Here is a 14,399-nt window from a genome sequence, read left to right as displayed (position 1 = left end):
CATAAATCTCATGCATTGGATGGGCTACTGCTAGTTACATATATTGGTCAAGAAGGAAGGTTTTCAACAAACGTGAATTTGAACCATACAAAAATCAATAAAACCCCCTTTGGCTTTTGGTTTCTGTTAATGGTATGCTGTGAACAAACTATCAAACAGTACTTACCTTTTAGCCACAGTAAATAAATTATCACCAAATAAATTAAGCAGCTCACTCAAAATATTAGAAAGATCAGCAGAGATATGAAGAAAGCTAGATGGACTAACAGGAGTTCTACCTCATAAAGTTCCAACTTACAATTTGCATGAGTACAAGCTAGCCAACCAAAAAAAAAAAAACAAGAGCGAGAGTGAGAGCGAGAGCGAGAGCGAGAAAAGAAAAGAAAAGAAAAAGTTCACCAAGATAACATACTACAGTCAAAATGGGGATCTAGTTTTCTACCATACCTGTGACACCACCCGGCTTGAGGCAATGTATTTAAGTACAAAAGCATGCATTTCACCCCAAAGCTCGCTCTTACCATAAACAACAGATCAACTGAAGAAAGAAAAAGGTTATTCAGCATGCTTATAAAGTAATTTTAACGAGTTGAAATACTATAAAAAATAATCTGATCATTTGTTATGAAGCAATATCAAGACAATGAAATAAAATTTGTCTTTCACGGACAAATGAATTTATAGTCGTACCAAATTAATAATGAAATGAGTTTTTAACAAATTATGCCAAAATATTGGTAAGATTATCATACAAACTTGTCTCTGCTGCAAAGAAATGAAATGAGTTTTTAGCTAGTTACAGATGATAAAATACAAGCAGCAAAATCTAGGATCTCAGGGTTCTCTCACAAATCTAAAGATTCTTGGACACACACACACACACACACACACATATTGATCAGCTAAAAGAAAGTAAATGTAATAATAAATTAAAATGATACAAAAAGAGGACAAGTAGTCCTCTACAAGGAAAGCAAACAATTCACCAAGAAAAAGAAAACCCTTATACATCACAAACCGCCCTCCAATATTAGAAATAAGAAAGAAATGAACCCCTTTAAACGGAGTGGAAAAGGATGCCCAAAACAATGCCAAGTGACACAATTTTTCCCACAGCGAATCCTTGCCGTCAAACTTATCCTCAAAGGTCGCCTTTCCAACCAAATGACCCAAAAGATTGCAAAACCAACACACTTCCACGACACTTTTGCTCTCTTCTTGCCTCCGATTCCAGAAAATCAATTAGAAGCATATGAGAACAAGCCCCTGGAACCAACCAATGAGCATCAACCAACAGAAATAGGTGGTGCCAAATCTTCAATGCCATGGGACGATGTAAGAACAATTGGTTCAAAGATTTCCAATCCCTCCTACACATGATGCACCATTGAAGGCAAAGATGGTGATTAGGCCTCCTTTGAAAGGTATCATTAGCCACAATGCTTCCATGACCCAAAAAACAAATAAATATCCTCACTTCAAGAGGCGCAAACGCTTCCTAAATTCTTTTATAAAATGGAAAAGAAAGGACATTAGGCTCATCAATAAGTTTATCAAAAAAAGGACTTGCATGAAAAGATACCAGAAGGATGAATGAACCAAACCCTCTCATCGCACACATTTGGAGATAAAGGAAAGCCCTCAAGAAAAGACAAGGATGCCAATTAAAGATTCTCCCGATCATTAAGATTCCTAATGAAATTAAAATCCCAAGAAATCGGTGCCGAACAAGAAGCCAAGGAAGCAAAATAAGACCGAACCACCTGGTATAAATTCATAAATGCCACATCAAAGAAAGAATCCGCAACCCAAACATCCTCACAAAGTGAACACTACTAGTACCCCCTTTCAAAGAAAAAGAAATCTAGGCACTCGTGAGAATACAAGAAACAGATTTCCATGGAACTCAACTATTACCCCTACTAACCACATGGGTCTCTCCGATGAGCTTCCACCCCGTTCTTACTCTTAGTGCTTGTTTGGCATAGTCTATAAAACACAAAAAAGTCAAAAAATTACTAAAAAAACCAAAAAGTTATCACTATTTATCAAAAAAAGTACCCAAAAAAAAAGTACAAGCCAAAATTGTTCCCTCCAGTAGTACAAGCTCACATGTGTGCCCGTGGGGTACTTTTCATATATCTTATGAAAAAATTAGATATATATATTCATTGAACTGGAGGGTATTGTTGGGCTAGTAGGGGCCCACCACAGGTCCCGTTTCGATAATCCAAACCGTCAAATGTGTAAAACTCATCGAGTATTATATAACCAAACCAAACCAAGCCTTAAGTCCCATCAAATGGGGTCGGCTACATGAATCCTTCTTCTCCACGCGGCCCTATCAAAGGCCATTTCATTAGTCAAATTAAGTAGATTCATATCTCCATTTATAACGCTAGTCAACGTTAATCTAAGCCTACCCCGTCCCCTAACACTTCCATCTACCGTTACAGCATCGCATCTCTTCACTACTGCTTCTGTTGGTCTCCGTTGAATATAACCAAACCATCTCAAACGATTCTCTCTCAACTTATCTTTTATCGGTGCTACTCCTACCCATTCCCGAATACACTCATTTCTAATCCTGTCTTGTCTAGTCTTACCACACATCCACCTTAGCATCCTCATCTCAGCCACACTCATCTTATCTACATGTTGTTTCTTGGTTGCCCAACACTCCGTCCCATACAACATAGCTGGTCTAATAGCCGTCCTATAAAACTTACCTTTTAGTCTAGTGCGTATTCGTTTATCGCACAATACCCCAGGCGCACTTCTCTACTTAGACCATCCCGCCTTAATCCTATGGGCCACAGCTGCATCAATCTCTCCCGCTGTTGTGATAATCGACCCTAAATAACGAAAATGTTCACTCTTAGACAGTTCTTGGTTCTCAATCTTCACTTCTCTTCTGCTTTTATTGTTACTGTTACTAAATTTACAGTCTATGTAATCTGTCTTAGTTCTGCTTATCCGGAATCCTTTAGATTCAAGAGTTTTTCTCCAAATCTCCAACTTTGTGTTAACTCTTCTCTAGTCTCATCCACTAACACAATATCGTCTGCAAAAAGCATACACCATGGCACGTCATCCTGAATATTTATCGTCAATTTGTCCATAACTAAAGCAAAAAGATAAAGACTTAAGGTAGATCCTTGGTGTAACCCTACCGTGATAGGAAATTCATTTGTCTCTCCAGCTGGCGATCTAATAGTGGTCACCACGCCTTCATACATGTCCCTAATCACGTCAATGTAGCCTTTTGTCACCCCTTTCTTCTCTAGCACCCACCATATTATATCTCGGGGCACTCTGTCATATGCTTTCTCAAGGTCGATAAACACCATATCTTTTCTTTATACTTTTCTATTACTCTCCTCAAAAAATAGATCGCTTCCATTGTTGACCTACCAGGCATAAACCCAAATTGATTCTCTAACACCTCTGTTATGTCTCGCAATCGGCGTTCCATCACCCTCTCCCACACTTTCATTATATGACACATTAGCTTGATTCCTCTATAGTTGTTACAATTCTGGACATCACCATTATTCTTATAGATTGGCACTAAAATACTCTTCTTCCACTCATCTGGCATGTTCCTAGTCAACAAAATTTTGCTAAACAACCTAGTCAACCAAGCAACTCCCTTTTTACCCAAACACTTCCAAGCTTCAATAGAGATATCATCGGGTCCTAAAGCCTTTTATCTTCTTAAGTGCAATCTCCACTTCAAAGTTCCTAATCCTGCGATAGAACCTATAGTCTTGGTTTATCGTATTACTGGCTATTTTTTTCCCTATTGTCGTACTTCCATATTCCTCATTTAACAGTTTCTCAAAATAATTCTTCCATCTTTCCTTAATCTCATCATCCTTCACCAATACCTTAGAATCCTCACTCTTGATGTACTTTACTTGATTAAAATCTCTTGTTTTCCTCTCTCGTATCTTAGCCAATTTGTATACCCTCTTCTCTCCCTCCTTATTATCTAGTCTAGTGTACAGGTCATCATAAGCTTTCAACTACTTAGTCTCTCTCACTACTTTCTTGACCTCCTTATTAGCCAATCTATAGCTCTTAAGGTTTTCCTCAGTTCTATCCTTCTGCCACTTTTTAAAGCACTCTTTTTTTGCCTTAACTACTACTTGAACCTCTTCCCTCCACCGCCAAGTTTCCCTAGAGCTGGGTCCCATTCCTTTCGACTCTCTAAGCACTTCTCTTGAGATTCTCCTCATACAATTGGTCATCGAATTTCACATAGTGTTAGCATCACCTTCTAAATCCCAAGTACCTTCCTTATCCATTCGATTCTTAAATATTTCTAGTTTATTCCCTTTTAGGTCCCACCATCTCGTCCTACGACGCCCACCATCCTTCCTAGCTTGGTATTGCCCTCTAAAACATAAATCTAGTACCAAAATCCTATGTTGAGAGACCAGACTCTCTCCAGGAATCACCTTACAATCATTGCATTTTAGGCTCATCGAGTATTATATACCTGTAAAAAATCACGTTGATCGGATATTGATAGCTATGTGATCAAATCAGATTTTTGTCAGCCATTTATTTTTCACCGTTCATTTTTTTCATACAAAACTGATTTGATCACATAGCTATCAATATCCGATCAACGTGATTTTTTATAATCATATAATACTCAACGAGTTCTATACATTGAACAGTTTAGATTATCGAAACAGGACCCGTGATGGGCTCCCACGAACCCAACAGTACCCTCCAGTCCGATGAAGGACTAGAGGGAAGCCTCATCCTATATATATATATATATATATATATCTTTTGAAAGCACCATCTCATTTCAAAGCAATCTGTATTGCACTATTCAACTGTCACTGTCAGTAGCATAGGGCATAGAGGTAACACGATAATTTTGCTATTTTATACAATGGCGGTGTTTGGGAAAGATTTTTTTTTTATTTTTTTCCACTAAAAGACAAATTGGTTACAAAACCAAAAAAAACAAATGCAAACAAAATATCACATCAAACCCCATAATCATTTCACTTTTTCTCTCACAAACATCACGTCCAACCACAAAAAAACCCAACTATCTTCCCAAACACAAAAAAAAAAAAAATTCTCCAATAATATCCTACAACTAAAAAAACCTACAAAAAAACCCACTTCCCAAACACCCACAATATTTTAATACATATTTTTTCGTAAAAAGTCAAAAAGTTACCCTAAATAATCATCTTTTTTTTCCTCTACTTTTTTATCCAAAAAGTAAAAAAGTACACTTATATAGTTTATCCCAAATAACCCCTTAATAATAGAATGTCATAATGAATTACTCTCAATGGGAAATCTCCATAACCACTTTCCAATTCAAACCATTGAATGGAAACAGCAAATACAAGGTGAGTGGTTAGAATCAATGATTTGAAAATAGGACCAGATCAGCCAATTCAACTAGTTGAATCGTCAACCGGTTTAAGTTCCGGTTAGGTCAACCCTCCAAACCCATTTACTAAGAAACCCGTGATTAAACCGCTTAACCGCGGGTGGACCGCTGGACCGCTATAGCCGTTCAAAGTGGTGTCAGTTACATGGAACCGGCTGATCCGCTGACAGCTACTTTTAGCCAAAGCAAAAGGAATAAGAACTAGTCAGGAGTATCAAACATGGGACTCCTTTCATGGAAGTCAAGCGTGCCCATCATTTATCCATTCAATGATTTGCAAATGAATATTGCAAATTTTTTATATAAGGTTTCCTGAATATCTATATCATTTTTTGCAAGGAATAAGTGCAAATATATATTTTACATAATTAAATTCAAACATATAAATACTAAAACTTATATATATATATACATATACATAAACAGATTTATATATACATATTAAAAACTTAGGTTTTTACTTATTTTTTTGGTAATTTTAATACCTCTATTTTTTATTTATATATAATTTTAAATTTATTTATAAGCTAATTATGATATCATGGTTTGATTCCGGTTGACCCGACGGTTGAACTAATGAACCTTGGCCCAATCATTTTTCTAGTTTGCACAACGACCAGAGTTTCAAAACATTGCTTAGAATACTTGTTGCACTATAGCTAAATTATCACATACATTATATACATCATAGCATTTTTTTTTAAGGGTAAGCAAAAGGATCAACACAATAACCTAAACTTCTAATTATTGAGTTCTAAAAATCTAGGCATATTGGGTATCATGTTTGCGGTCATAATTAGCTCATGGTATATGATATCCAATCAAGATCTTAAGTGTTTTATAGAGATTTATGATAGAAACAAAAAAGACAAGCATACAGTGTGCACAACTAGAATGAAGAAGAGGAAGGATGACGAAAATCTTGGTTACAAACATAATCCCACAAACGTTACAGTTTCTAATCTTTATTCTTTTCACAAATATATATATATATATATATATAGCAAAAACATTAATATATTTATAAAAAAAAAAAACAAGAGAAATGTTGTACCCAGGTGCAATTAGTAATGACTCGGTAAGTACCAAGGTTAGCTGTTCTAGAAATGACTGAGTCTAACTGCCAATCATGAAACTTTTGTAAATAACCACCAGGATGCCCACAGCATTATGTTTATGACCATACGCAGGTACCACCTTGACTTCCTACCACCCCAGCCCCCAAAAGAAATGAATAAAAAAGTTTAAAAGGGAACAAAATAATATTCCACAAAAATTCTTGAGACATACAAATTACTTGCGATGTATGTTACACAGATTTGGATACATGCTTTGGTATGGGTTTGATATGCATGTTGTACACATGTTCCATACCCTTAACCTTGCCATGTCAATGTTGATGCAGGTACTTGGTTGGTAACAAGAAGTCCATGAAAGACAACAGGCAATAAGTTTAAACAAAAACAACAATCAAAAGCAAAGCTAAATATTAAAAAAGTAAAATAAAACATACAATTCCATGGCAAAAATCAAAGATACAAACACATGAATGCAATGGGAAGGGCAGTTTTCTCATCCTAATCCAAACAATCAAATGAAAGGTTCTCCCTACAAGTCCACTAAACTCAGAATAAATCGTAGTTGTTATTTCCGTACCCTACGGTCCAGTATGCCCAATACAGACTGTACAGATCAGGAAATGGTACGGTGCGTGTATAATTCCGTTTTGGTTTATTTTCAGGCCGGTTTTGGAAATTTCGTCCTTACTGTGAAATTTCAGCCGGGATCAGAATTTTTGGCCAGTCACACAGACAAGACTGTAACATTGTCTGTCTGTCTAATCACCAATGCCTTGGTGACTTGACAACACTGTCAAATAAAAAAGCAAGCAAAAAAACAAAAGAACAGTTGTCTACCATCTCTATAAACCGAAATCTTCCCATATTTATTGCTTATGATTTTTAAAATCTCTCTCTTATATTAAAGACCATATATAGAGAGAATAAGATATCTAACTCTAATTAGTTGTGTTTCTAGGAGAAAATATAAATAATAAATACGTAAATATATTATCAAGTATTATATAATTTATATATAAAAACAAATATAAAAATTTATAGCAAAAATCTGGAACAATACTCCATAATACACCGGTACTCGTGCAAACCGTACCAATGACAAAAACGGTATACTGACCAGTATGGTATTAAAAACTTTGGAATACATTGTTGTTCCTTATTGATTAAACGAGATATCTTTTTGCCTTCTAATACTTTTGCAAGGGTTGGTGTTAGCCATGGCTTTTGAATTATCCATCAAAGTTAATTATAATAGCCGATCGCACATGTAAGTTCCACTCGTGCAAAAGCCATGGAAAAAGTGTCTTTTTCTTAACATGCAAAAACCATTTCACAGGCCACATGACATGAGCCCCTGCCCTGCCTCTTTGCTAGTTGATAAACACGAGCTTCAGAGCATTTAGGTAAGACATGCCTCAATACTCAGGCTTAGCATGCCTTTAAGACCTTGAGCATGATAGAATAACACAAAAAAGGTACTCAAAATTGAATGTTTCATGAATACAAATTCACCCAGACCCCTACGGAGTTCATCATTAAAATGAAATCACAAATGAAGCAATTTTTTTAGATTGAAAGAAAAAGAAAAAAAAAAACAAAACAAAACAAAAAAATTAGTTTCGTAAGTGTTAACAAGGTTTTATATGCATTCAGCACATCACAAACAAGTTTCTTTGGTGTAAGTATCCTCGCTTTTATCATGTTATAAATTCTTATGGTTAAAAAATCACAAGTAATACTTCAAATTCAACCATGACAGAAGCAAGACTTATATGAGTTCATCACATAAGATCTTGTGAATAAAAACAAATAAAAAACAGGACTTTCCATTTTAGCTCTATCATCGAGCAGTTAAGAAGCATAGACATGGAGACGGGACATGCCCCAGAGACAACACAAACACACTGACAAGGAAATTTTCAAAAATGTAAAACACGATGCATGAGGGACACGTGCAAAATATACAATTTTATAAATTTATTATGTCATATATATGAATATTCAAGTCAATCATAATCACTCTATTTGGTTTCCATTTCCAAAATTCACTTTTTAAAAAATTCTACTTTTTCGTTTCCTGTATTTTTTTGTTTTCGCTAAATTTTTTTAATATTGTAAGCATTTTTTTTTAATTTTTAGACACACCTAACATAAATACACTTAAAAAGTATAATATTTGTGAAAAAAATCTTTAAAAAAATCACTAAACACCAAAAATACAAAAAAAAAAATATGAAAATATGAAAATTCAATACATTTTTCGTATTTTTGTGTATTTATTAATTTTTCACAAATATTTTACTATTTAGATACATCTAAGTAAGATGCATCTAAAAAAATAAAAAAAATAACTGAAATTTTTAAAAATATTCACTAAAAACAAATAAATACCAAAAACAAAAAACTCAATTTCTAGAAATCTGAATTCAAAAAATTGAAACCAAACACACTGAATAATTTTTAACATCTACAGGAGGAAAATAGATATAAGTTTGCATCGTTTTTGTTTAATTATGGAATTCCAAGTTATTTTATTCAAACTTATAATGTGTTTCATGTGTATCTAAGTGTTGGGAAATGTTCGATGAATGTTGCATCGGACATGACATGTTACCTTCTTAGAAGTGTTCATGCTTCTTAGCTAAACATGTTCAAGAAAGAAATTTGTGAACACTTGCCTTGTCTCATTTATAACCTATGTTACATGGACTCGCATGTGTGTGTATCCAAAGGTTAAACCCATCAAACCTTAAATTTAAGGGTACACGACCTCCGCAAAAAATGTTATATTTTTACAATTTTAATCTATTATGTGAGATAAAATAGCCTCATATGCAACATAAAGTGTCAAGAAAACACTTACAGCAATTATACAACAATATCTACATACAATAATAGTTTTAAATACAAATATATCAGAAGTGTCCAATGTAAAGTATCAAACACATATCCCACACTGTTGTCCAATTCTCAAGCAGCCGACACAGGTGTTTGATTTATTTCAAAAAGTCCATGTAACATAGTTTATAACAATTATATGACACAAAGTGTAGTTAAACATATAAGCATTTGAATCATTAAACACGAAGAACAAGATAAGTACATAAATAAAAGAAATATCAAGATATGCAAGTAGGAGATGTCAAACCTTACTCCACGATAAAAACCCATTAATAAAAATGACCTCTGCATTTTGAAGATCCACACAGGCATTTTTTCCTCCTCGGCTCTGCTTTGCCAGACTGAACGATCCCATAATCATATGTCAACTCTTTCATAGGAGGAATGTGATTGATTGCAAAAAATGCAATATGGAGATAAGATTCTTCTCGCAAAACAGGCTGCCAATAGACATTTGGAGTACAACTGTGGTTCATAAATCGAGCCACATTCCCACCATTTTTTGCACTTATAACAAGAGGAAATGGCATTTTTAGAGGCTCATCAGAATTGCCAGGCATAACCTCTAGTGGTTCATAGGTGCGAGTTGCATCAAAAATATAGTTATCATCAGTTTCACTCCCAAACCCCCCTTCTGTGGATTTATCAATGACTTCTCCTGCATACTCACAGATAAAGCCTCCAGCACGGATAGGATCCCAAGACCTTAGACCCCAACCTTTATCCTTTGTTCTGAACACCTCAAGACGGACTTTCAAACCTGCCTGGGATATTCTGTTGCGGCAGTTGGGAGGGCATAAGCAGGAAGAACCACACTCGTATATCAAGGATTTATAACTTAGAAGCACCCCCAATGCAGTATATGGGAGAGCCCCTCCATTTTTCTGAATGCACAGGCAGTTGAGGTCACCGGGTTGACACCCACCCCGGCAACTGCAATTCAAAGAAGGTTGTGGTGAAATAATTGGTTTTGGATACTTGAGACTGGGAATATATGTGAAATAAGCAGGCCCCTTTTCATCATCTATATCATTTACAAGAGAAACTGGTAAATTTTCAGCCCCTGAAGTGAGGTCTGGCAGGATAACCCCAACCCTTGAAGTAATACCATCTTTCCATAGCTGAATTGATTTCCACATCGTAAAAGCTGGAGGCTGGCCAGGAACTCTAACCAATTTATACTTGAAAACATTGCAACCTGCCTTCCCTTTCTCCACCCATGACTCCTGGATTTTATAAAGGCCGTCATAGAGATATACCTTCCCAGTTGGATTTGCATCATCCTTCATACCCCGAATAACTCTTACCTCATTTCCCCGATGCAAGCTCTTCTCCAAAGCAAGATTACCCCTTACAAGTTTCTGGTCCATTGTGTGTTTATCTTTCCTTTGAACCCCACCTTGGCCACTGTAAACTAAGACATCCCCATCCTCAACATTATCCTCATATCCGCCAGAGGAAACGATGCTAACTGCCACAGGCTCTTCGTCTTGAGTAATCTTCAGACTCATGTAATCAATCCCAGCCATGGATGGTGCATGCAAACCCACCACACACATTTCCATCCTGAAAAAGAAAATATCCCCAACTTCAACCCCCGGTACAGCTCCAACCCTCTTCTTGAGGTTTGCTCGAACCCCTTTATTCATCAAAATTGTACCAGCCCTTAAGTCTGGGCGTCTTGTAATCCCCGGAGTTGCATCCTTTGCATCTTCAATTTGAGTAATCCTTCTCCGGAGCAAATTAAATATCATGAGAACATATCTAACCATCTCAGTATCACCGTCATCTCGTCTAAACGAATCGAATCCCATAAGGAAATTGCTGACTACTGCATCAATGTCAGCATCAAGAGTGGCCATGTTGACCCCTACGCTGCTCTTTGTTCTTTTTTGGGAACTCCCCTTCTTCCTGCCCCTCTTGCTGGTCTCTTCTGCATCAGTAACATGCATACTGAAGCCACTCAGATATTGGTCACTATAACCATCTTCATCAGCACCATCTGATTGTGTCGGAACACCAGTTGTGCGATTTCTAGAACTCCTTCTAGATGGCCCTGTGTCTCCATTTGCAGCCCCAGAATACTGGGTCGAGTTCGCTCCCGCAGCATGTGAGACTGGTGTTCTAAATGAAGTTATGGGGACAGGCGATGGAATCGCATTGCTAAATGGCCCAGCTTGATTGGGCTGAGACTCGGTTGGGATGAGAAAAGGGTAAAATGGAGCAACCCCAGGTGGGAAAGGACCAGTAGGAGGGACACACACAAAGGGGGAAGCTTGGGGGGTTGAAACCGAGGACATGCCTGGCGGCGATGGGAATATCGGAACAAGACATCGCAAAGGCCTTACATTCAAAACCCTAGACTTGTCAGAAGACACAGATGCAGGAATAGACTCTGAACCCAAACCTTGTTCCATAATTTATCAAACACACTTTCAATCCACTTAAAACAACAGTTCCACTAACACAAAACCAGATTCTTCCACCACTTGTACTCCTTACAACAGCTGCAACTAGTCAACAAAATAAATGATTTTAACAACAAAAACAGCAATGATTTTCACAGAATGAAAATGAAAATGAAAAACATAAACATACAACACAACGAAATATTACCTAGAAAAAAAATGCTTGAAATTACCAAAAGCTGTCACAGATCACACGAATTTGAGAAGGGAATCGGTATAAACTGCTTCCTGGAACATGCAAGTAGAGATTAAACTGAGAAACAGAAGCAAAATTAGTAAAAAAGATTAAATTTTAACGAGCTAAAAAAACCCCCAAAATTAGTTAAAACCCTAGAAACCCCAAACCCAGTTACAGAGTGAGAAAATGAAGAGTAAATCTAAACAAAAATCAAAACAAGGCAAGAACAGTACAGAGGTGAGAAAACATGGTAGATAAAATTCAACAAAAAGCGAGAGATTTTCTTTCTTGCATGAAATGAAAGCATAAACAAACATAAAATGTGGAAAAAAGTGATACTAGTGAAGAAAAAGATCGGAGATTTTACCATATTCGAGATCAGAGAAACGCAAATCGATTGAAGAAGAACGAAGAAGGTCTCCGAGAGAGTAACATAAATAGCAACGAAGAGATTTGAGACAGAGAGAGAGTTTTGAAAGCTATGTATTTTGGATTCTGTGTGTGCGCGTGTGTTGTCGGGATAGAGAGATGAGAGAGAGAGGTAGAGAGAGAAAAAAAAATTCCCAAAAACAGCGAGAAAATGTTATAAATTTTAAATAATTTACCAAATCCTTCACGTAGGTTGGGACCTACGTAAATTTCACAAATTTATGTAAGTTCTACACTTATATAAGAGATTTGATAAAAATTTAATAAATTATTTGGAATTATTAACATCACTCAAAACAGTGAAAAGCCTCTGTTCATTTCTTTAATGTTACTTACACAATAATACTATGCGTCATGATGTCATTGGTTTGGTGAAGAAAACTACAAATCTCATATAACTTCAAAATTATAAAATTATTATTTTATCAAAAAATTATTTTTAAAATAGTTTTTGGTTAATTTTATTACAATACTATTCATTAGGATTTTTTTTTATATACAGATTTGATCTCACTTTTTTTTTAAATTCTTAAGTACTATTCATTGTAAGATATTTAAAAATTATTTAAATACAAAAAAATAAAAATAAAATTGAATATTTTAATAAAATAAAATTTTTAAATAGAGAATTTTATGGAATGTGTATATAAAAAAATGCTAGTTAAAATATAAAAATATTTTTTGTGTTATAATTTTATTCAAAATTTACTTAGGCTGATATGAAAATTCTTATAAACTAACTTAATAATTTTTTAAATAAATTACAAATATAGTTTCCGAAATTAGCTTAAATTACAGATTGCCCCTATGATTATGAAAATTACAATTATCCTTTTATCAGAATTTTTTATTTAACAGAATTAATAGAAAAATAAAATTTCTAACTATTCTTTTATATAACAATAAAATTACTTGAATTGTTAATTGGAATATATTTATGATATCATTAAAACTATTAATTAACTTTATAATTTATTAAATAAAGGGATTATTTGTTGTACAACTAAAAATTTAGAGGGGTGGGATGTAATTTTCAAAACCACATGAGGCAATTCATATTTTAAACAAATTTCAGGAGGTGTGTTCTTAATTTACCCTTATTTTTTTAACTTTTTAGCCAAAATCAAGTTTTTTTAAAAGTTGCCAAATGGCTTTCAAGAAATAGCACTACACTTTCTCTTTTTTTCGATTTTTTTTTTTTTTTTTGCACATAAAATTTTTCACAACATAATTGATTTAAAGTAGAACAATGCTCTATAATATTTCGAGACTTCTAAATAATTATTCCAATTATTAAGGATATGAACCGCTTGGGTGAATTACACTTTAAATCATTTTATTTTATGGTGAATTTTATTTTGATTTTTAATTTTTAATTATAGCAGTTAATCATTTTTACTTTCGACCAAGTTATAATGTGGTTATATTTATTAACAAAAATTGCCATGTATTTCTCGGCCTTTTTAGGACAAAATACAATTTATTCCATTTTCTTTTTATTTTGTATTTCTTCATAATATTTTCTTAGTTTACTGTATTTTCTAAGCTTACCATCATAGACAATCCGTTCTTTGGTCATGGTGGAGGATTTAAACAATATAATAGAGAAAGAAAATATATTGAATAAATAGAAGAAGAAAAAAAATTTGCATTTGTTTTTTTTCCTAGAAGTAGATATTGTGTAGGTTGAATGACAATTTCTTTAATGCTGTGTTTGGTTGGGGGATTTAGGGGAGGGATTTGGAAAGGGAAAAGGAAAATGAAAAGGTGTGTGAAACTAGGTGAAATATAGCTATTTTTTATTCACATTTCACCTAATTTTTCTCTTTCCCTTTCCAAATCCCTCTTCAAATCCTCCCACCAAACACAGCGTAAGTAATTTAACACTAAACCAAAAAAAGGGTTACATTTCA

The 14,399-nt window shown here is 34.7% G+C and overlaps 1 protein-coding gene across 10 annotated transcripts; it reads right to left on the bottom strand.

Annotated features, from left to right (window-relative positions):
* Positions 1-244: 244 nt before the first annotated feature.
* On the bottom strand, positions 245-12,779 carry LOC114269592 (histone-lysine N-methyltransferase, H3 lysine-9 specific SUVH1). 10 transcript variants are annotated; one of them, XR_003631669.2, is made up of 5 exons: positions 12,425-12,627; positions 12,028-12,107; positions 9,659-11,924; positions 6,486-6,637; positions 245-538 (listed from the first exon to the last, which is right to left on the bottom strand). XR_003631669.2 is itself a non-coding variant. In XM_028210939.2 (4 exons), the coding sequence occupies exon 3, from the start codon at positions 11,826-11,828 to the stop codon at positions 9,681-9,683; it is 2,148 nt and encodes a 715-aa protein (XP_028066740.1). In that variant the 5' UTR covers positions 11,829-11,918; positions 12,028-12,107; positions 12,425-12,779; the 3' UTR covers positions 245-538; positions 9,659-9,680. The 10 variants fall into 10 exon arrangements, 6 of the variants coding, with proteins under 6 accessions (XP_028066740.1, XP_028066738.1, XP_028066741.1 ...); XR_003631670.2 differs by having other exon boundaries at positions 6,518-6,637; XR_014346505.1 differs by having other exon boundaries at positions 12,028-12,132; positions 12,425-12,623.
* Between the last annotated feature and the right edge of the window lie 1,620 nt (positions 12,780-14,399).

The sequence above is a fragment of the Camellia sinensis genome, chromosome 12 (genome assembly GCF_055761805.1).
Source record: "Camellia sinensis isolate YWXY chromosome 12, ASM5576180v1, whole genome shotgun sequence".
NCBI classification, from domain to species: domain Eukaryota; kingdom Viridiplantae; phylum Streptophyta; class Magnoliopsida; order Ericales; family Theaceae; genus Camellia; species Camellia sinensis.
Note: the sequence above shows the minus strand (reverse complement) of the source record. Positions and strands in the feature narration are given on the sequence as shown.

Bases quoted from the DNA above. Each gene is read 5' to 3' on its own strand.
- LOC114269592 (XM_028210939.2), bottom strand. From the start codon at position 11,828: ATGGAACAAGGTTTGGGTTCAGAGTCTATTCCTGCATCTGTGTCTTCT.